This window comes from Hippocampus bargibanti, linkage group LG06 (assembly GCF_051943395.1).
Source record: "Hippocampus bargibanti isolate YZ-2025 linkage group LG06, ASM5194339v1, whole genome shotgun sequence".
NCBI lineage: Eukaryota > Metazoa > Chordata > Actinopteri > Syngnathiformes > Syngnathidae > Hippocampus > Hippocampus bargibanti.
This window is the reverse complement of record NC_142739.1, coordinates 29,263,272-29,286,259: the sequence shown is the minus strand read 5'-3', so window position 1 is coordinate 29,286,259 and position 22,988 is coordinate 29,263,272. Positions and strand designations below refer to the sequence as shown.

Genomic DNA, 22,988 nt, shown 5'->3' with positions numbered 1-22,988 from the left:
CTCTTTCTCTCTCTCTCTCTCTCTTTCCCTTCCTCTACCTCTCTCCCCCTTCTCTTTCTATCTTGTTCTCTCTGTTTCATCTCTCTCTCTTTCTCTCTCTCTCTGTCTCTCTCCCTCTCACTTGCTCCCTCTCTCTTTCTACCTCTTTGTCACTTTCTCTCTCGCTCTCGATCACTCGCCCTCTGTCCTTCTCTCGCTCTTTATCCACCTTTCTTTCTCTCTCGCTCTCTCATCAACTCTCTCTCTTTCTTTCTTTCTCTCTCTCTAACTTGCTCTCTCTCTCTTTCTCTTGTTCTCTCTCTCTTTCTCTCTCTCTGTCTTTTTTTGCCTCTCTACATCTCTTCCTCTCTCTCTTTCTCTCTTTCTAACTCTCTTTCTCAATTTCTCTCTCTCTCTCTTTCACTCTCGCTCTCTATCACTCGCCCTCTCTCTCTCTCTTGCTCTCTATCTCCACCTTCCTTTCTCTCTCGCTCTCACATTAACACTCTCTCTCTCTCTCTCTCTCTCTCTCATTAATTGTCTCTCTCTCTCTCTCTCTCCTGTGTGCACTCAGCCTGACAATACACAGTGACTGTTTCCATCTCTCCTCATGAATACACTGTTAGAAATCCCGGGACACTGCAAAACACACATGCACACACACACACACACACACACACACACACACACACACACACACACACACACACACACACACACACACACACGGGTTTTCCTTCCATTGATCACTCTCTTGCCGGGCAACATCCTCAATCTCCGTCTCCCTATGGCAACATGATACAACAATTTAGCTGTTTGCAACATGGCCGCCGCCCCCACTAACCCCATTTTATTTTGCGCCCGTCTTGCCCCCTCTTCTCTTGGCGATGACAAATCCACACGTTGCGCACAGAATGACACAAACACAGTCTGGACAGTGAGAAGAAGAAGAAGAAGAAGAAGAAGAAAAAGTGTGCGGAGGAGGGCCCATGTGGGTGGTCAGTCACATTGTGAGCGTGGACCAGAAGGGATGGGGGAGGCGGGGGTGGTCCGTGGGGGACACGAGTGGGGGACGACTGAGAGGAAAAGAAGGAAGGAAGGCCTGAGATGGGTGAGGAAGAGCTTTGGAGCCCCAAAAAAAGGGAGACACAGAATTTTAAAAAAATGCCTACCATTTAAAATAATAATTTTAATAATGTAAAATAATAATTATAAATAGATGAAAAGCTAGCTAATCAGCTAGTAGATAGCTAATAGATAGCCAACAGATCGCTAGCTAGATAGCAAGGCACCTACATAGTTATATAGCTAATAGCTAGCTAGATAGTTAGCTAATACACTGAATGTCACCATTAAATACACAGATAGAAAGCTAGGTCGCCAGCTAGTAGATAAACAGGAGCGTGTTAGTCAGTTAGTTAGTTAGCTGGTTAGTTAGTTAGTTAGTGTGTCAGTTAGTCAGTCAGTCGATCAGTTAGTTAGTCGGTCGATTAGTGAGTCAGTCAGTTGGTTTGTTCGTTGGTTGGTTTGCAGGTTAGTTGGTTGGTTGGCTGGTTAGTTGTTTGGTTGGTTAGTTACTTGGTTTGATATCTAGTTAGTTGTCTATTTCGCTAACTGGTTGGATTGTCATTAGTTAGCTGGTTATTTCGTTAGTTGGTTGATTTATTAGTTGTTAACTAGATAGTTGGTTGGCTAGTTAGCTAGTAGGTTGGGTGATTAGTTAGTTAGTTGGTTAGTTGTCAGATAGTTAGCTATGTAGTTAGTTTTTTGGTTTGTTGTTGGATGGTTTGTCGGTTAGTTTGTTCGTTAGTTGGTTAACTAGTTAGTTGGTTCATTAGTTCGTTAGTTGGTTAGTTCCATTAATTAGTTGGGTAGATAGATGTCAGAGAGTTAAATATCTAGTTAGCTAGTTGGTTGATTTATTAGTTGTTAACTAGATAGTTGGTTGGGTAGTTAGCTAGTAGGTTGGGTGATTAGTTAGTTAGTTGGTTAGTTTTCAGATAGTTAGCTATATAGTTAGTTTTTTGGTTTGTTGTTGGATGGTTTGTCGGTTAGTTTGTTCGTTAGTTGGTTAACTAGGTAGTTGGTTCATTAGTTCGTTAGTTGGTTAGTTCATTAATTAGTTGGGTAGATAGATATCAGAGAGTTAAATATCTAGTTAGCTAGTTGGCTAATTGGTTAGTTGGTCCATAGGTTAATTGGTCAGTTAGTTAAATAGCTAACTATTTAGTTAGTTGGTTAGTTAGTTGATTTTCTATTTACTTATTCATTTATTTAATTATCTATTTATTTGTTTATGTGTTTATTTGTTTTTGTTTCTTTACTTATTTTTAATCCAAGCAATGTCATGTTTAAATACGAAAACACACATCTGAAAGCAGCGCAACAGGGGTCAACGAAATTAAATGTATTATTATTATTATTATTATTATTATTATTATTATTATTATTATAACGAAAATAAGATGAACGACCATTTGGAATTTGGAACAACAGGCCTTGACGGCCCACCACTGCTCATTTCCAACCGATCTCGATGTACTTAATCTGAGGAAGAAAATCTGGGGAGATGGACTTCCTCGAGGCAGTTTGTCTAGCACCACTTATGCCTGTCCTGACACCTGCTGGTGGAAGATGGAAGTGCAGCTATTGTGTACTTTGAATGGGAGCCAGTTTGGCAACAGAAAACTCTTTCCATGTTCTCAGGTAGGCATGTCGTCATCCTGTCTGGAGTATGCCCGGAATTTGTGTTTGACGACTAAATAAGAAGATTTCGGAATCATATTACCACGGGGGGGAGTCAGGTGTGAGGATTTTCAGCCTTTTACCGTATCTTCTTAAGAGGGTGGGATTTGGGGGGGGGGGGGGGGGTGGAAAGTACAGCGGCGGAGACAAATGTTAGGATATGCGATTGGGGGGGTGGGGGGGTCATTCCAAGGTTTGGCGGCATTCCAGGCTGTCTGGCTTTGATTGTAGCTGCCCCCCCCCCCTCTTACCTCCACATGAGCTGAGCTGGACCCCACAGTTGTACCGTCTTGTTGCCAGATCTGAACTTTCAGGATTTGAGTGGGTCACCGTGAAGATGCTTGATATTTTTTTTTTTAATGGGGGGGGGGGGAGATTGTGTTTCTTTTTTTTTTAACAAAAAAGAAAGCCGGAGAGTCTTTGGAAACTTTGTAGATGGCGCTTTGACACATTTTTTCAGCCTTATTGGAAGCGGAAAAGTGACTGGAAACATTTCATGTGGGACAATGCGGAAAGGGGGTAGGGGGGGGGGGCGAAGGGGCTCAAATTCCAATGAGGACCACTCCCTTAAATTCATAATTCGGAGTCTGCTTTAACATCAGCAGAAACCTGGACAGATGCGTATTCTGCTTTTGGGATTTATTCCTTCTGGAATAATCTTTTTTTTTAGGGGTGGGGGCGGGGGGTAGAATAAATTAACTCATTCACTGGCAGACCATGTGAAAAAAAATGTGTCCATGCCATTGCCAGGGTTTTTGTCATTGTCACTCAAATTGCAGGACCCACAGAAAATTGAGTTCTACGACTACATAAACATTAATTACAGTGTTGGAAACCTTCGACTGTCTTCTTTAATCATAAAAAAGAGTTAATTCCTAAATTCTATGGATCTGGAGTTATATGAGCTTGAAATGTGGGCGGTTGTCCAAAATACAATGCAAAATTGGTTTATATAGCGCTTTAACAACAGCTGAAAGTGGATTAAAGCGCTAACATGGGGAAAAAAATGGAAATTCTGCCCCCTTGTGGAAGGGAAAAAAAACACTGCCAGAGGCCATGGCCAGTGCTTTATCAGCACCCAAGCATGAAAAAAAACCAAACCGAACAAATTCGAGAATGGCGTTCTACGTCATATTTCCAATTCCTGAATACATTTGTGAATGGCAGTGAATGAGTTAATATCAAAATGAAGCAAAAATGTAAGACAACGCTGGAAACATTCACAATGTCACTCGAGGACCGTGCCTGTGCAAAATAACACATTCAAGAGGCTAAAAAAAGGAGTCCCACTCCGGCTCTGTTTCCATCCCTTAAGGTTTTTTCCACGAATGATAAATTGATCAACTCATTCCCCTCTCATGATGTCACTAATTCCAAAGCTAAATTGTTTTTCCAGTTTCGGCCAAATATGCAATATACACCCCCCTATACGCCCCCCCCCCCCAAAAAAAAAAAAAAGCTTGATAAATCATTTTATTGCTGTGAGGTCATGATCACGACTCGGAGGTGACAGCTGTGTGAGTCTCCCAACTGTGTTTTATGGTTGTTATGCAAGATGAGCGTTTTCATTGCCGCCCGGGGTGGAGGGGGGGCATCGCATCACATTGCAGCGAGGGCACTGACATATAGTCATTATCACCACGACAAGGGGAAGCAGGGTCATGAAATGCCTTTTACTCTTTATAAACAACTGTGCTCACAGAGCCACTGAAGAAACCTTGAAAAGTCGTTGAATTCGAAACAACAAAAATGCGGGTCAATTTTTTCCCTTTTTTTAAATAATAATAATACAATATATATTAAGCGCCTTTCAAAGCTCTCAAGGACACTTTACACACACTTTCTGGGAACCAATTAAGTTTGTGAGCGGAGGTATCACTGTATTTTGTGTAGTTTTAAGGCTTATTTAGTCAAAAAATATGTTTTATTGGAACCTGGTAACGGATTATTCTCATTTTAATGGTTTCCTATGGGAAATAAATGTTTGGCAGACAAACATTTTTTTAAATACAATTATAAATAGAAACAAGAGAAAGAGATGAAGCATGATGGGATGAAAAAAATGACAATGGAAAGAGAAGAAGCATAATAGGATAAAAAATGGCAAAAATTGGCACTTGTGATTAACTCATTCACTACCATTCACAAATTTATTCGGGAATTGAAAATATGACGTAGAGCGCCATTCCTGAATTTATTCTGGTTTTGTTTTTTCATGTTTGAGTGCCGATAAAGCGCTGGCCAGACCTCTGGCAATGTTTTTTCCCTTCCACAAGGGGTCAGTAGTTCCCTTTTTTCCATGTTAGCACTTTGTTCCAACTTCAGCTGTTGTTAAAGTGCTACATCAACCAATATGTATGGATTGCATTGTATTTTGGACAGCCGACCTCCATTTCAAGCTCATATAACTCCAGACTCGTATAATTTAGGAAAAAACTTTTTTTTTGCAATTTGAGTGAAAATGACAAAAAAAATGAAATGTATTATTATTATTATTATTATTATTATTATTATTATTATAACTCAAACAACGTTATTATACTGTACATTTTATAGCCTTGATAGCACTTGATGCAAAAAGCTATCAACACAGCTAAACAGAAGACAATTGATGAGGCACAAGGTAAAATTATCGCAGAGAAAGCACCTACAAGGGATCATTTGTCAAGGTGGTGAAAGAAGAAGGCTACGTTCCTCATCAAGTGTTTAATGCTGAGGAAACCGGCCACTCTCTTCCATCAAGCCATCAACGACCATCACAAAGGTCAATAAAACGACTTTATTATACAATACAGTTTATTTCTTTAATTATAATACAATAGCACATTTATTATACAAAAAATAAGGTATATTGTGTGTAGTTTTAAGGCTTATTTAGTTGAAAATGATGTTTTATGGGGACCTGGGAACGGATTATTCTCCTTTGAATGGTTTCCTATGGGAAATTAATGTTCGGTATACACACTTTTCGCCTTACACATACTTTCTGGGAACCAATTAAATTCGTAAGCCAAGTTACATTAACAGGTATGTCTTTTCAATTCAATTTCCATGAAGCTCTTTGAAAAAAAAATACAAACAAATCAAGATTTTCATTTGCGGTGACTCTTGTGTTCCAAACGATTATTGCACACGTTTTGTACCTGTACGTAATCATTATATCTCTCCCCTCCCCCCTTCTCTAATCCAGTTCTATCTACAGTAAAGTCTCGTTATATCGATATTCAAGGGAGTCCGAAAAATATCGATATAACCGGGACTATCGATATATCCGACCCTGTTTGCATGTAATTTTCTCCGCGCGTGCAAAGAAATAGTATCGATATAACCGATATCGATATAACGAGACTTTACTGTATCTATCCCCCCCACTCCTGACCTTACAAGGAAAGGCGGAGGGAGAAGTTGATGTCATTGAATGAAGAATGCTGCAAGAATCCAGAGAGAGGGGAACAGAACAGGAGAGAGGGGGGGGGGGTCTGAATGGTCAGCTCATCAAGAAAGAAAGAGGGGGAATGGAGGGTGGTGAGTGAAGTGGTGTTTACATTGTACTACACGCCTCCCCGAGCCCAAAGTCAAACGAGAAAGAACTTGTTTGAAAAAGATGCTGTCATTCCTTATCCTTAAAAGCACAAAAAGGGGCAGGGTCTAGCTAGCTAGCTAGCTAGCTAGTTAGCAAACTGGAAAGAGGAAGCCCGCATGACTAAGAAGGGACAGAACGAAAGCCAAAAGTTACCATTTACTGGCAACTAAAGGAGCCGAGCCACAAGAAGCCAGTTGGAAGTTTAAAAAGGGGAAAAGAACCACTTCACGGTGAGTGTCTTTTGTAATTATGCGAGACGAAAAGGGACGTGATGTGTGCTTTTTTTCCCCCTTTTTTCTTTGGGGTTTTTTTTTAAAGACAGCCTGACGATAGTTACCAACTCTTATGTTTCTTCATTTATTATAGTGCATATGCTTGTCTGTGACTGTAAAGTGTCATTGAGAGCTTTGAAAGGCGCTTAAAATGACATGTATTATTATTATTATTATGTCAGTTTAAGATTCTGCAGCAATCTGTGGAACACGATACTGTAACGAGAGCCAAACTGCGGGTTTTGCGTGACAAAACCACATACCGTGACGGTATTTTTACACAAATTATTATATTAACGCGGGTATGTGCCTCGCGGTATGAGACATGGACGATAATATAAAGGGTGGCTATGCGGAAGCGACGAGCGAATAAGAAAAAAAAAACAAAAGTTGACTCGGTTATCTTAGCGGAACAGTCGCGGTGGTTTTGAAGATTTTGTTTCATTTAATCGTTTAGAGGAATTAATGAGTTGCCATTCGACAACCCGGTCCGGACTAGCTTGGTGAGGCTGTTTGTGGGCGTGCTGCTGCTGGTGGTGGTGGTGGTGGTTCGCTCGGCTAAGCTAACGCAAGCGACCCGCTTGGATTGCGTATAAACCGGCTGACAGGTGAGTGGCGACCGCTGTGATTTTTACCGTCACCGAGCAAATGTTTTTATCCTGCTTTGAATACACAACCATCGGTTTTGAATACCGACTAAATTTTAATCTACCACGCTTTAACGGAACCGTTTTTTTTTGGTTTTCGTTCGATGAATGTAGCCTTTGAGGGTCTGGTCGTTGAAGGCACCTGACTTAGCTAGCTCGTGTTCGTGCTTGCCACGCGACGTTAGTTAGCCAACAATCGAATTTGAATTCAATTCTTATCTGCTCATAATGTACACTAGTTAAATATTGAATGTCTCTTTTTCCAGATATCACAGCCGTTTTATGTGTCATAACCCAGCTGTTAAATCTTTGTTTTGATAACCCGTTAACTCTTTCGATACCATAATTCCAAATGTTTTTTTGGAAGATTTTTTTTTAATGCTTCATTGGCTTCTAAGGAAGGCACATCAATCAGTAAATGCGTTTTTTTTTTAAACAACAATAGCTGAAGAGTTTCTACATCAGTATACAAACATAGGAAACCATTTTCATGGATATTTAGGAACAAAGTGTAAAATTCAAAGAGTAATTCTGATGCAATCTTGTGTTGACAGGCGAAAAATGCCACATGTTGCTAGAGATCAAAATAATAATAATACATTACATTTTAAGCGTCTTTCAAAGCTCTCAAGGACACTTTACAGTCACAGACAAGAATAGCTACTATAATAAATAAAATACAATCACAAATAGAATGCAATAAATAAATTCTAAGTTGTACCGACAGCAAAATTGGGAAAACATTTACTGTCCTTTATTTTCTATGAGTAAAAATTTATGGCGCGACTCATTTGTACCATCCGTATCGAAAGGGTAGCAAAATGTGTCAAGGACCACAAAGCTTATTTTTTTTGTATTCATCAAAGAAAGTCTCATAAAAGCATGCTAACATGTTCTCAAAGGCGAAGCAATGACGGCAGGGTCTCTTTAACCCCAACATTTTTTTGTATACTTCCATTATGGGCCTTGTGTTCGGCCGAGTAAACATACGACAGCTTGAAACTTTTAAATATGATAACTTCTATTCTGTCTATTCTCTATCAACTTGACTAGCGAAGAAAGTACTTCCAGTTGTCGATGAGGCGTCTTGATGTGGGTGCCTCCTCTGAACGTAGAAGAAGAGCGCGGTTGAGTGTTTTTATCCGTCTTTATGTCCTTGGAATTTTTGTCAAGTCTCATCAGTCGCGACACAAGTACTTTTTAAATTGAAAGTACGCATACACAAAGAATCCGCTGATTACCCGGACGTTGTTGTCGTCTGCTAGTTTAGGTGGATTGGATTGGGTTTATCTTTATTAGTCTCGCAGTGGAGAAATTGACATTTCACAGCAGGAAAGTTATGAAAGGAAGATGAAAGGAATGAAAGATGTAGAAAAACAAAAGGTCCAAGGGTGTTTCTGTGTTGTCTAAGTAACGGTCTCGGGCAATAGAAGAGGTTGACAAACTTCTGTTGATTTGGATTAGCAAAAAGCAGCGAGCAGGGGACAGTGTGAGTGAGGGTATTATACAACTTCAATCAGAATCAGAAAACCTTTATTCATCCCACAATGGAGAATTTTGATCAGATATCATCAAGAGGCAACGACCATCACAAAGGTAAATAAAATGACTATTATACAATACAGTTTATTTCTTTCATTACAATAAAATAGCACATTTATTATAAATAAAATAAGGTATATTTTGTGTAGTTTTAAGGCTTATTTAGTTGACAATTGTGTTTTATGGGGACCCGGGAACGGATTATTCTCATTTTAATGGTTTCCTATGGGAAATAAATGTTTGGAAGACAAATTTTTAACCTTACACTTTCTGGGAACCAATTAAGTTCGTAAGCTGAGGTGTCACTATATAAGTTACTACAATGAGGTGTTTGGCAACCAAAAAATGATGATTTATTCCATATGAGATTTTTCGGAACATATTTTAGCAAGCGTCATCGAAGTTGCCATGTTTGTTTTACTTTCGCGGGCCAAATATGGGCCCCGGGGCCTTCACTTGGACACCAGTGCCGTCAAAGGAGGGCAACATTTGGGTTGCGTTTTTTAGGTTGTAACTGAAGATCCATTGTAGAAATATGCACCATTGTTTAAAGATGGAGGATACAACCAGGAGCTGAGGCGTCATTGCTAACTCGCTAAAGCTAAAAAAAAACGCAGTGTTGGTGTAGTTTGAGGTCACTGTGTCGCGTCTGTCTTAGCGAATGATGTGCGAATCACCACTTTATTTGGAGACGGTTCGTGAGTGGCTGATAGCGTGGTCGCTTTCCTTGGGGGGGGGGGGGGGGGTTCTCCTTGAATTTTTAGCCTTGACAATTGGAGACATGGAAGCTATTTTACAGCCTTTGATCACGGCCTGTGCTTTTTTTTTTTAATGTTATGACTATCAAGAGTCGTTGCTCTGACGGTATGTTTGTTGGGTTGAGCTTCGGTTTAATTATTCATCTCGGGTTATAATCAAACCTCTAAAGACGGAGGACACTGATTTGCTGTGGCGACCCATTGAAGGGAAAAGCCAAAAGGAAAAGAAGAAGTAAACATTAGTAAGAAATATTGTGCTAAGTCTATTGTCTTTGTCTTTTCTGTAATACCGTACAATAGCTATCTAGCTGGCTAGCTATTAGCTATTGGCTTAGCTAGCTTGCTTTCTATCTATTTGAGTTACTTCCTGGTTGAGTGAACGCTGGCGCGCGTGGCTGCCGCTGCTCACCCACAGAAAAAGTTAACCTGTGACTGTAGGGTGACCTTGAGAGTTTTGGAAGGCGATTATAAATCAAATGTATTATTATTATTACTATTATTATTATTATTATTATTATTATTAAAAGGTTTTAGCGTGTAGCGTCCCCAATTGGTTGCCTCATGTCGAAGGCACGCGAGCGTCAGAGAGGTCATTAGCGGCGAGACGACGTCATGCTGTCGTTCGTAACAGCTGGAACGAGGTGGGGGGGGGGGGGGGGGATTGACAGTGTCACGCCACCGCTGGCGGTTTTTGGTTGAAGGGAGAGCGGAACTGCGGTGGGGTGAAAATATGACGGGTGAGATCACGAGTTCACCGTTTGGCTGTTGCAAAGCTTAAGTCAGCACAGATGGGCGGGGGGGGGGTTAGATGGTGATGTCATTGTGCTGTAATGCAACATTTCTCGCCACCGCTAACATCCCGAGAATCACGTTTCAAGATGGATTCGCCGTGTCGGGGTCCGAGGTTGGGGTTGATGTATGCGTGCCAAAACGGCTCGCCGCACATTCGCGAGGGTGTGACGTATTGAAAGAGACAATGGCGCTCTCGGGGAAACAAAAGTATCATTTGTACCTGCGTGTGTGACGCCACTTTAGACAATGGCTCTGTTTTTCTGTTCGAGGTCGGCGGACAATTTCCACCAGTAATATGTTGAATGTGAAATGTATTACAGTAAAGTCTCGTTATATCGATATCGGATATATCGATAGTCCCGGTTATATCGATACTATTTCTATGCACGCACGGAGAAAATTACATGCAAACAGGGTCGGATATATCGATAGTCCCGGTTATATCGATATTTTTTCGGACTCCCTTGAATATCGATATAACAAGACTTTACTGTATTATTATTTGTATTAAATTCAAGTCAATGAAAAATTACCCCCGCCCCCCTTTTTTTTTTAAATGTACAGTGATATCTCATCTTACAAACGTAATTGGTTCCCAGAAAGTGTGTGTAAGGCGAAAAGTTCGTCTGCCCACACATTTATGGGATGGAATTTCAGTTACAACCTAAAACGCAACCCAAATGTTGCCCTCCTTTGACGCCACTGGTGTCCAAGTGAAGGCCCCGGGGCCCAGAATTGGCCCACGAAAGTAAATCGAACATGGCAACTTCGATGACGCTTGCTAAAATATGGTCCGAAAACTCTCATATGGAATAAATCATCATTTTTTTTTGGTTGCCAAACACCTCCTTGTAGTAACGTATACAGTTATACCTCAGCTTACGAACTTAATTGGTTCCCAGAAAGTGTCTGTAAGGCAAAAAGTTGCTCTGCCAAACATTTATTTCCCATAAGAAACCATTAAGCTGAGAATGATCCGTTCCCAGGTTCCTATAAAACAGAATTTTCTACTAAATACGCCTTAAAACTACACAAAAATAGACATTATTTTATGTATTATAAATGTGTTATTGTATTTTAAATAAACTGTACTAAATAATAAATGTGCTATTGTATTGTAATTAAATAAATACACTGTACTGTATAATAAAGTCGTTTTATTGACCTTTGTGATGGTCATTGATGTAGTTGCCTCTTGATGATATCCGAGTGAAGTTGCCGCGCTTTCTCGGCGATAATACCCTCACTCACACTGTCCCCTGCTAGCTGCTTTTCGTGAATCCAAATCAACAGAGGTTTTTTTTTTAAAACGCTTCTGTTGCTTGACACCGTTGCTTAGAAAACACAGAAACACCCTTAGCCACACGTAGCAATGGTCGATTTAGCATACCGCCCTCATTTCAAGCTCATATAACTCCAAACTCATATAATTTAGGAATTAACTCTTTTTTTTTTTCTGATGAAAGAAGAGAGTCTGACGTTTCTTACGCTGCATTGAGTGTTTATGTGGTCCTAGAACTCCATATTCTGTGGGTCCTGCAATTTGAGTGACATTGACAAAAACCCTGGCACTGGAGTTGATACATTTTTGCACATCGTCTGGCAGTGAATGAGTTAAATACTGAAAGAATTGATTAGCAGCAGATTGTGAGAATTGACTTAAACACAATAAATGAAGGGGCAGACTATATTTATCAATGCGAAAATGATCATTTCTTCTATATCTTCATGTTAAACAGTGAGACTGAAACCGGATGATTGACAAATGCGACGTTCGTAAAATGGGTGTTCACGAGGAAACGGTGACCTTTCGCTTCCACTTCCTCTTTGAGATCTCCTCCTTGCCCGAGCTGATGAAACTGACGGAAAAAGACTGAAATCGGTGCCATAAATTCACCATTTCACACTCAGCCCTCCCCGATTATTAACTCATTCACTTGCAAACGATGTGCAAAAATGTGTCCACTCCAATGCCAGGGTTATTGTCATTGTCACTTGAATTCCAGCACCCACAGAATATTGCGTTTTAGGACAATATAAATATTCAATACAGCATTAGAAACCTTAGCCTCTCTTCTTTCATCAGAAAAAAAAGTTAATTCCTAAATTATATGGGTCTGGAGTTATCTGAGCTTGAAATGGGGGTGGCTGTCCAAAATGCAATCCATACTTACTGATTTAAATCACGCTTTAACAATAGGTGAAGCTGGAACAAAGCGCTAACATGGAAAAAATGGAAATTTTGCCCCCCCCCCCCACTTGTAGAAAAGAAAATATTGCCAGAGGTCTGACCAACGCTTTATCTGCACCCGTCGTAAGAAAAAAAAACAATTCCCGAATAAATTCGGCAATGGCAGCGAATGAATTAATGAATTAGTGAAATAACAAATTAACAACTAATTCGTTCATGTATTTATTAATCGATTTAAGTATTTGTTTTTAATTGTATTTTATTGATCTTGATCAATGGCAAATTCAATCGCGATTGAGAAAGTGATCCGAGGGCAAGCCTGCACCCATCAGGATTTATAATAATAATAATAATAATAATAATACATTTATTTTCTAAGCGCCTTTCAAAACTCTCAAGGACACTTTATAGTCACGGGATTTTTTTTGTGCGGGCGAGCAGTGGCAGCCATTCGCGCCAGCGTTGACTCTACCCGGAAGTAACACAGCAGCAAGGTTATGAAAGTAAGAGTCAAGGTTTAGCTTTTGCATCAAGGCAAAGTCGTTATGCAATCCTCCTTTTTTTTTTTAGTCTTGTCAGCACTTGTAAGTGTAACTTGTGTGTCTTGACAACAAAATAATTACACAACCAACATTGTTTGTGCTCCAAACGATTCCAGTGCGGCAAAAATCAATTTGGGGAGAAAAGATGTCAACTCATCCATGGTTAACATCCGTAACGGGCGTTTTTTTGTGTTTGGGGGAAGAAAAAAAACCGCCATTGATTTACTCGTGTGCGCAACAATGGCCCTTTTGACGAAAAGGTCATGTTTGGGAGCGGTTGGGGCGGCGTGGAAATAGCTTCAACATTTGTTTAACGTCGAAAAAGCACGCGTGAGGGGAAATACTTGAGCCGCTTTGCTTGACGTAGCTCGCACGCTAGCGTTGGTTCTCGAACCGTGACCCCCCCCCTGGGCGGGGCCTCCTGTGATTGATGTGACCATAAACAAGTACCTGATGAATATCGGAAACTGATGCTGCAGTTCGCTCGAGGCACATCTGTGCGCTCCGATCTTTTTTCTGCCACGACGCCGACGGCCATTTTGGCTGGGCTCCTTGTTGTCGTCGAATCTGTAACTCGATTTTCAGGGTTGTTGCGGTTACAACAGCGGAATTAGAAAAGAAAAATCAATGTCTTCAATGCACACAAAAAAATGAAAAAAAATTAAATATAGCAAAAAATAAAAACTACAGTAAAGTCTCGTTATATCGATATTCAAGGGAGTCCGAAAAAATATCGATATAACCGGGACTATCGATATATCCGACCCTGTTTGCATGTAATTTTCTCCGTGCGTGCATAGAAATAGTATCGATATAACCGGGACTATCGATATATCCGATATCGATATAACGAGACTTTACTGTATATACCATATTTTTCATTATGTATAATATTAATATTAGTATTAATACAGTGAAGTCTCGTTATATCGATAGTACTGCTTATTACGATACTATTTCTATGAACGCAAGGAGAAAATTTACATGCCGCAGGATCGGATATATCGATAGTCTGGTTATATCGATATTTTTTCCGACTCCCGAGAATATCGATATAACGAGACTTTACTATATTAATATTAATATTAATATTAAAACTATATACCATATTTTTCATTATGTATGTATGTATGTATATTAATAATATTATTATATTAATATTAATATATATTAATATTAATATATGACAATATTAAACATGACAAAATGATATGTATATGTATATATGTATACTGTGAGACTAATAAAGGCATATCCAATCCAATCCAATCCAATATATGATATATATGACAATGCTAATGCTGATGCTAATGCTATTGTTATTGTTAATACATTTCATTTATAAGCGCCTTTCGAAACCTTCATGGTAACTTTACAGTCACGGGATAAGTTATATGCTATCCACCTTATAATGCGGTGCGCCCTATGTATGAAAACAGTTTTAAAATGGGGCATTCGTTAAAGATGCACCTTATAGTTTGGAAAATACGGTTGTAATCAAAGTTGCTACAGAAAAATGTTTTTTTTGTTTTTTTTTGTTTGTAAATGTGGTGCGTTTGTTCATCCTCAGGTCATCTTGCGAAAAATGGAAAGTTCCAGTAGCAGCAAGCCGGTCATGGTGACATCATCGCTCAACTTCAAAGTCACCACGCCGTCGTTTTACAACCAGCCAAAGAAATTTGCCTCGGTGGCCCCGCCTCGGCCCAAGAGCTTGACGCCGCCCTCCGCGCCTTCACCCACGCCGATGCCTGTGGGAACGGGCGTGATCGGACGCGTCGGAGACATGCCGCCGCCGCCACCCTCACTCTGCGATGGTATCTGAGATTTTTCTACCATTTTATGATCAGCGTGACTTCTTAGCCAATCAGGACGCGCATGGGGAAAATCATGCCACGACGTGCTTTTTATGAGACTCATTCACTGCCAGACGATGTGCAAAAATGTATCCGTCCACTCCAGTGCCAGGGTGTTTGTCACTTTTTCACAAAATACAATAGAATCAATACATATTGATTTATTTATTGATCATGCTTTTACAAAACGCTAACATGGATAAATCATATGCCGCCCCCCTCGTGGAAGGGAAAAACATTGCCAGAGGTCTGACCAGTGCTTTATCGGCACCCCCTGCAAGAAAAACCAAAACCCGAACAAATTCGGGAATGGCGCTTCACGTCACACTTTAATTCATGGATGGCAACGAATGAGTTGAGTGATTAAAAAGGGACCCCCCCCCCCCAAAAAAAAAAAAAAAAAAAACGGACACAATCAACTTTACTCCTTTTGATGCCATTTTAGAAAATTGGGGGGGGGGGGGGTCATTGAGTCAAATATTTTCTTCCCAAACAAGCCAACAAAAAAATGCCCGCTTACTTTGATACATGGTTGTAATGTTAGACTCTTCTTTCATCAGAAAAAAGTTAATTCCTAAATTATATGGGTCTGGAGTTATATGAGCTTGAAGTGGGGGGTTTTACTTTATTTGAATGTGATTGTGGCCATTTGATATTTGAGTTAGTGGCGTACATTTCCGGGTTGAGTTAACGCTGGAGCGTCTGGCTGCCACTGCTCACCCACAGGAAAGAATGTTGTTCTTATCCTGTGCCTGGAAAGTGCCCTTGAGAGTTTTGAACGGCGCTTATAAGTACAATGTCTTATTATTATTTTTATTATTAGTATTATTATTATTATTATTATTGCAAATTTCCCCATTGTGGGACGAATAAAGGTTTAATAATTTGGGATTCTGATTATTATTATTATTATTATTATTATTATTATTATTATTATTATTATTATTATTATTGTTGTTGTTGTTCTTATTCTTATTCTTATATGATTTCATTTTCACCTTCCATATTGTGTCTAGATTTCCCACCCCCTCCACCTCCTCCTCCAATGGACGACGACTTACCGGCCCCTCCCCCCGAATGCCATATCACACCTCTGGCCTCGGACGCCCCTCCGCCGGCCTTCCCGGCTCCGCCCCCAGTAGCAGATGACCTCCCGCCTCCGGTCGCCCACGACGACGGCGGCCGTCTGGCAAACCTGCCCACACCGCCGCCACCCCCACCTGCCGCCGCCATTGTCGGGCACCCCCAGGTAAGTCCCGGTGGGCCCTTTGTTGAATTCAAACTTTGTTGTAGTGACACACTGAAATGACAGTCAAAATTAATAATAGTAAATAAAACAACATTAAATATAGATTCATCATATAAAATTGCATATTTCAATCAAGGTGGAGAAAGAACAGCTGGAACGATGACCCGAATCGCTTTCTTGAAAATGATTGCCAACAACACTGCCATTCATGAAGTTATTCAGGAATTGAAAATATGACGTAGAGCGCCATTCCCCGGGTATTGGTTTTCCATGCTTGGGTGCTGATAAAGTGCTGGCCATGGCCTCTGGCAATGTTTTTTTTCCCACAAGGGGGCGGCAAAAACAAGACTTCCGGAAAATATTCAGCGCGAGTCTTAAAACGTAAAATATAGTTATATACGGTGGAATCTTTGTAAAATACACTCAGTAGAAGTCATTTGAAGCCATTTTACAAATTATGGACACAACTTGTCCATAGACGTCGGTTGTCCTTTAAGGCTTATTTCGTTGAAATTTATGTTTTATGGGGACCTGGGAACGGATTATTGTCATTTTAATGGTTTCCTATGGGAAATTCATGTTTGGAATACACACTTTTAGCTTTACACACTTTCTGGGAACCAATTAAGTTCGTGAGCAAAGGTATCACTGTATTGTAATATTTCAAGCCCACATAACTCCAGACCCATATATTTAGGAATTAACTATTTTTTTTCTCATGAAAGTAGAGAGTCTAAGATTTCTAACGCTGTATTGAATGTTTATGTCGTCCTCAAACTCAATATTCTGTGGGTCCTGTAATTCGAGTGACAATGGCAAAAACCTTGGCATTGGAGTGGACACATTTTTGAACATGGTCTGGCACTCAATGAGTTAATGACAACAAATGGCATTCAAAATACTCTCGTGATTAATCATATTTACATCTTAATTTTTTTCCTGACATTTGTCGGAAGCCATCTTGGAATATTTTGACTCAACGGTTTTATGGACTCTCACCTAACAATGACGACCCCCTCTCCGCCCTTTTTTCATTTCAATCTCTTCACAGAGAACTTTGGCCAAGCAATCAAGCCTCGATAAGCAGATTGACTCTCTTACAAACATGCTGTCAGAAATGGAGTCGCGAGGACCCTTCAACCCAAAGGTACCAAATCAGACGTGATGGGGGGGGGGGGTAAAAAAAAAAACTCGGACCGAGGAAGGAAGCAAAACAAAGGCCGGCCGGGCCGGTCGCTCAGTGGAACTAATTTGAAGTTATGCCAGTTGTGCTTTTATGAAACTCAGTTCAGGTGGAATGCTTGATGAGAAGTGAAATGATAGCACATTAGCACCCCCTCCCCCCCAAAAAAAAATGTGAGAGAGACTCTCGCAGTGGAGCGTGAGAGCGACGCGATGGAGCCAGAACGTGTTGCCAAAGACTCGACGAAAGGCTCCATAAATGGAGCGTGTTTAGCGCACAAGCCGGTCAGAATAATATTTGCTCACCCCCATCCACAAAATAAATGTCGTTGTCGATAAGTTCCAAATATCATCGAGTGGATCGTATACTTGATCGTAACGCTTCAGTCGTAACTGTTGATGCCTTGCGGCGCCTTATGTAACCTTCCTCGGATGATATAGTATCAACGCTTTTGTATTTATTTTTTTTTTAAGGAATTTTGTGGTTTGTTTTTAAAGGACCAACTTTACATTTCTATACATATTTACAGATGACTGGTAAAAAAAAAATGTGGCATTTGCAATAGCGGTTATGTGGAGAAAGGTGACATTCCTCAACACTAGCTAACTTTCTAGCTAGTTAGCTAGCTAGACAACATGCTCATAGATGTGCCGTTGTGTAGCCAGCTCGCTAGACAAATTGCTTATAGACATGCCGTTGTCTCGCTGGTTATCTAGACAACGCGCTCATAGATGTGCTGTTGTCTAGCTAGCTAGTGTTTGACGAGAGAGGCTACATTCCTCAACGCTAGCTCGCCAGCTAGCGTGGCGATGTGCTCATAGACGTGCCGTTGTATAGCTAGATAGCTAGACAACGTGCTCATAGACGTGCCATTGTTCAGCTAGCAAGTGTTGGGGGAGATGGGCTACATTCCTTAACGCTAGCTAGACAACATACTCATAGGTGCGCCGTTGTTTAGCTAGCCAGTGTGGGAGGAGAGAGGCTACTGGATCCTGTTGGAGGAGAGAGGCTACTAAATTCCTCAACACTAGCTAGCTTGCTAGCTAGCTAGACAACGTGGTCATACATGTGCCATTGTCTAGCTAGCTATCTAGACAATGTGCTCATAGACGTGCCGTTGTCTAGCTAGCTAGTGTTGGAGGAGAGAGACTACATTCCTCGACACTAGCTAGCTAGCTAGCTAGACAATGTGCTCATAGACCTGCCGTTGTCTAGCTAGCTAGTGTTGGAGGAGAGAGGCTACATTCCTCAACACTAGCTAGCTAGACAACGTGCTCATAGACGTGCTGTTGTCTCACTAGCTAGCTAGACAATGTGCTTATACAACGGCACATGCACCATATAACCGCTGATGCTAACGCCACACCTTTCCTCGCCATTTTCTAACCTGATTGCAAAAATAGTCGCTCGCTCTTACTTAGCCAGCGAGTGATTCGAAGCGCCTCATTGTCATTCGTGACTATCCAAACCCTCTGAGTCTTATCCAATGTTTTTTTTTTGCGGTCATTCTTATTTCGCGGCGGTGTTAGCAAAACACTTTGCAGGGACTTTTATTACTTCATGACCTGAATGGTATATTAATATTTGTATTTTTCCTTGCAGTTGCCAAACCAATCCTCAACCCCACCGTCATTCAAACCAGCCGGACCCCCACCAACAGCCCCCAAGCCAGCCCTCTCGTTCCTCCCCCCACCCGAAATGGGAGACCGTCCATCTCCAGCGCCCTGGGCCGAAGAACTGAAAGCTCGCACCAACCGCCAGGGCAACCACAATTCCCCCCCACCCCCGGTGGCCAAATCGCCATTTGGAGCCAAAATAACCACCTCGTCGTCTTCATCGCTGGCCAAAAAACTCAACCAGAACCTCAACCAGTCGCCCCATTCGGGCGGCGATCCGCCGGTTCCAGTCTCTCCGCCGAACAACATGCCCGGCAATCACGTGAAGAGCCCTCAGTATGTCAATCAGAACCAAAACCCGCCTGCTGCCGTGCCTCCCCCTCAAATGAAGGCCGCGTCTTCGCCACCACCCTCTTCCTTTAATCAACCAATGAAATCTCCTCCCGCAGCCTCGGTACGTTCCACATGTTTTTAAACACACACCAACATATTCTTTTTGACGTTGCTTTTAAAAACTGCCAAATACAGTGACACCACGGCTTACGAACGCTTTAGCTAACAAACTTTTCGTTTTACAAACGTTACATTCGCGAGACTATAATCTTGGCATACGAACTATTTTTTGGGAAACACACGGAGCGACACAATGAGTCATGTGTCGTTCGCAAATGAGCCGGTTCTTGGAGCTCCGAACAAGGAGCTGGAAATGGCGGCCGACTTTTTTTTTGTCCTCTATTCCCCGCCCCCGGTCTTCGGTTAAAGCCGCACGTGATTGGTCAAGATCCGTGGTAGAGTCGGAAGGGGACACACGCAGCGGTGAGCAGGGGTTACAGAAACACACACACGAAAGGGAGATGACAGAGCTTGAAACAAAAAAACAAAAGTGAAAAAAAAACAACAAAAGTGAAATGATGAGAAATGGATGGAAAATAGTGAAATTTGGACTCAACTTTATTCATAGTTCGAAGGCAGAGTGTAGACTGCAAGGTTAAAATATCCCATCAATCAGGCTCCACAAATAACCCGCACAAGACATCTGTACAATTTGAAAAGAAAAACAAGCAAGGGAACCAGCTATTAATGAAGTTTCTAGTTGTATCTGCCTGCATATGTTGCTGTTGCAATATCACAACTTCCAAGACGTAAAAACCCAGAGCTCCTTGAGACACTTTATGCAAAAAGCTATTAACCCAGCGAAACAGAACACAATTGATGAGGACTGGGTAAAATTATCGCAGAGAAAGCACGGCAACTTCACTCGGAAATCATCAAGAGGCAACGACATCAACGACCATCACAAAGGGAAATAAGGCCACTTTATTATACTGTACTGTTTATTTCTTTAATTACAATACCATAGCACATTTGTGATACATAAAATAATGTATATTGTGTGTAGTTTAAGGCTTATTTAGTTGAAAATTAAGTTTTATGGGGACCGGGGAACGTATTATTCTCATTTTAATGGTTTCCTATGGGAAATTAATGTTTGAAATACACACTTTTCGCCATACACACACATTCCTGGAACCAATTAAGTTCGTAAGCCAAGGTATCACTATATGAGCGTGGTGAGATCCAACCGCTGGGTTTTTTTTTTTTGGTGTTGGCAGCCATCACCCCCCGGTCCAGCGGCAATCACGGGCGGCGGCGGCGGCGTGCCGCTCAACATGAAGGAAGTGGAAGAGCTGGAACGAATGACCAAGGACTTCATTAAAAACATGGACGCCCACCCGCCCGTCGGCCCCGCCCCTCTCAACGGTACGCGCCCGGCGTCTTCGCCGAATGACTCGTCGTCACGTATTCGTCTCCGCTTTGGTTTTCAGACGTTTGCGGCAAATGCGGCGAGGCGCTGTCCCGCACTCAGCCGGCGGTTCGAGCCATGGAGAAACTTTTCCACTCCAACTGCTTCTGTTGCGTGACGTGTCGACGCCCCCTTCAGAGCATGCAGTTCTATGACAGGGATGGCGCACCCGAGTGCGAGGAATGCTACTTGGTGAGAGAAACACTACGAATATAATGTGCATTTTAATCACCCAAAATAATGTGTTTGTAAAGAATATATATCATCATTAATTTTGGCAATGTGGCAACAACTAGAAATCTAATGCAATTACCATATTTGGCCGAATAAAATCCAGATGAATTAGAAAATGTAATAATAATAATAATACATTTCATTTCTAAGCGCCTTTCAAAACTCAAGTTACAGGCTCAGTTTTTCTGTGGGTGAGCAGCGGCAGCCACACGCACTAGCGTTGACTCACCCCGGAAGTTTCTCAAATAGATAGAAAGCCAGCTAGCTAGCCAATAGCTAGCTAGCTAGCTAGCTAGACAGCTATATAGCTAACAGATAGCCAACAGATACCTCGCTAGAAAGCCAGTCAGTTAGATAGTGAATAGATAGCAAATATCTAGCCTGATAGCTAATAGATAGCAAATAGCAAATATAATAATAATAATAATAATAATAATAATACATTTCATTTCTAAGCGCTTTCAAAACTCAAGTTACAGGCTTAGTTTACCTGTGGGTGTGCAGCGGCAGCCACACGCACTAGCGTTGACTCACCCTGGAAGTTTCTCAAATAGATAAAGCCAGCTAGCAAGCCAATAGCTAGCTAGCTAGAAAGCTAGACAGCTATATAGCTAACAGATAGCCAACAGATACCTCACTAGAAAGCCAGTCAGTTAGATAGTGAATAGATAGCAAATATCTAGCCAGATAGCCAATAGCTAGCTAATAATAATAATAATAATCCATTTCATTTCTAAGCGCCTTTCAAAACTCTCAAGGTCACTTTACAGTCACACTATGTGTTTTTCTGTAGGTGAGCAGCGGCAGCCACATGCGCCAGTATTCACTCAACCCTGAAATAACTCAAGCAGATAGAAAGCTAGCTAACAGATAGCCAACAGATACCTAGCTAGATAGCCAGTCAGATAGTGAATAGCTAGCTAGCTAGATAGCAAATAGCTAGCAAATAATGATAATAAAAATCATACTGTGTATATATATATTTTTTTTAAATCTCCATAACTCACCAACAATGTTGTGGGGCTCTTCCATGCGCAGAAAAAAGGGGCGGGGCTTGATTGTCATCCAAACAAACTTGATGTATCCCCCCCGCCCCTTTCCCAGAATTCCCTAGCCGTGTGCTCCCGATGCGGCGAGAGAATCACGGACCGTGTGCTGAAAGCCGTCGGCCAGTGTTTCCATTCGCATTGTTTCCGCTGCAGCACTTGCTCCTGCATCCTGGAGGGGGCGCCCTTCATCACCGACGACAACAACAACCCTTACTGTGTCCAGGATTACCACAGGTGCACATTCCTTTGTCTCCCATAGAACCACGACGACAGTAATTTCATCTGTATGTCATGCATATTAGCATATTTGACAATAAAGCTAACTTTGACTTTGGCGACGAGGCGCAAAAAAGTACATCGCCGATAAAAATCTATTAGCTAGCTAGCTATTTGTAGCCGTGTTACTTAGCTATCGAATTAGCTGTCTATTAGCTAGCTAGCTTTCTATATGAGTTACTTCCGGGTTGAGTGATGGCCTAGCTAGCTATCTATTAGCTAGCTAGCTTTCTATCCGATTTACTTAGCTATCAAATTAGCTGTCTATTAGCTAGCTTTCTATCTGAGTTACTTCCGTGTTAAGTGAAGGCCTAGCTAGCTATCTGTTAACTATCTATTAGCTAGCTTGCTTTCTATCTGAGTTACTTCCGGGCTGAGTGAACACTGACTGTAAAGGGACCTTGAGAGTTTTGAAAGACGCTTATAAAGGAAATGTATGATGAAAATGTCACAAAGTTGACTATATTTTGTTATTTTTTTTTTGGGGGGGGGGGTGATTCCAGGCGCTTCTCCCCGCTATGCGTGAGCTGCAACGAGCCCATTATTCCAGCGCCGGGCAGCGAGGAGACGGTCAGAGTCGTCGCGCTTGACAAGAACTTCCATCTCAAGTGTTACCGCTGCGAAGTAAGATGGCTCATTTCTCGTTAATTTTCTTCAAAAGATGAACTAGCGC

General features: G+C 41.4%; 1 protein-coding gene across 3 annotated transcripts in view; it reads left to right on the top strand.

Moving 5' to 3' along the window:
• Positions 1-22,988, top strand: part of zyx (zyxin) — a 31,601-nt gene that overhangs the window by 5,522 nt on the left and 3,091 nt on the right. Inside the window, exons 1-9 of one of the 3 annotated variants that reach the window (XM_088999173.1) lie at positions 6,208-6,537; positions 14,622-14,865; positions 15,921-16,153; positions 17,205-17,300; positions 18,939-19,406; positions 20,566-20,713; positions 20,779-20,948; positions 22,095-22,273; positions 22,819-22,939. In XM_088999173.1, coding sequence (XP_088855299.1) covers positions 14,637-14,865; positions 15,921-16,153; positions 17,205-17,300; positions 18,939-19,406; positions 20,566-20,713; positions 20,779-20,948; positions 22,095-22,273; positions 22,819-22,939 — 1,644 coding nt within the window. In that variant the 5' untranslated portion in view covers positions 6,208-6,537; positions 14,622-14,636. Of the gene's footprint in view, positions 1-6,207; positions 6,538-6,960; positions 7,188-14,621; positions 14,866-15,920; positions 16,154-17,204; positions 17,301-18,938; positions 19,407-20,565; positions 20,714-20,778; positions 20,949-22,094; positions 22,274-22,818; positions 22,940-22,988 lie in introns of those variants that run through there. The other 2 variants (XM_088999174.1, XM_088999175.1) reach the window with 2 other exon arrangements.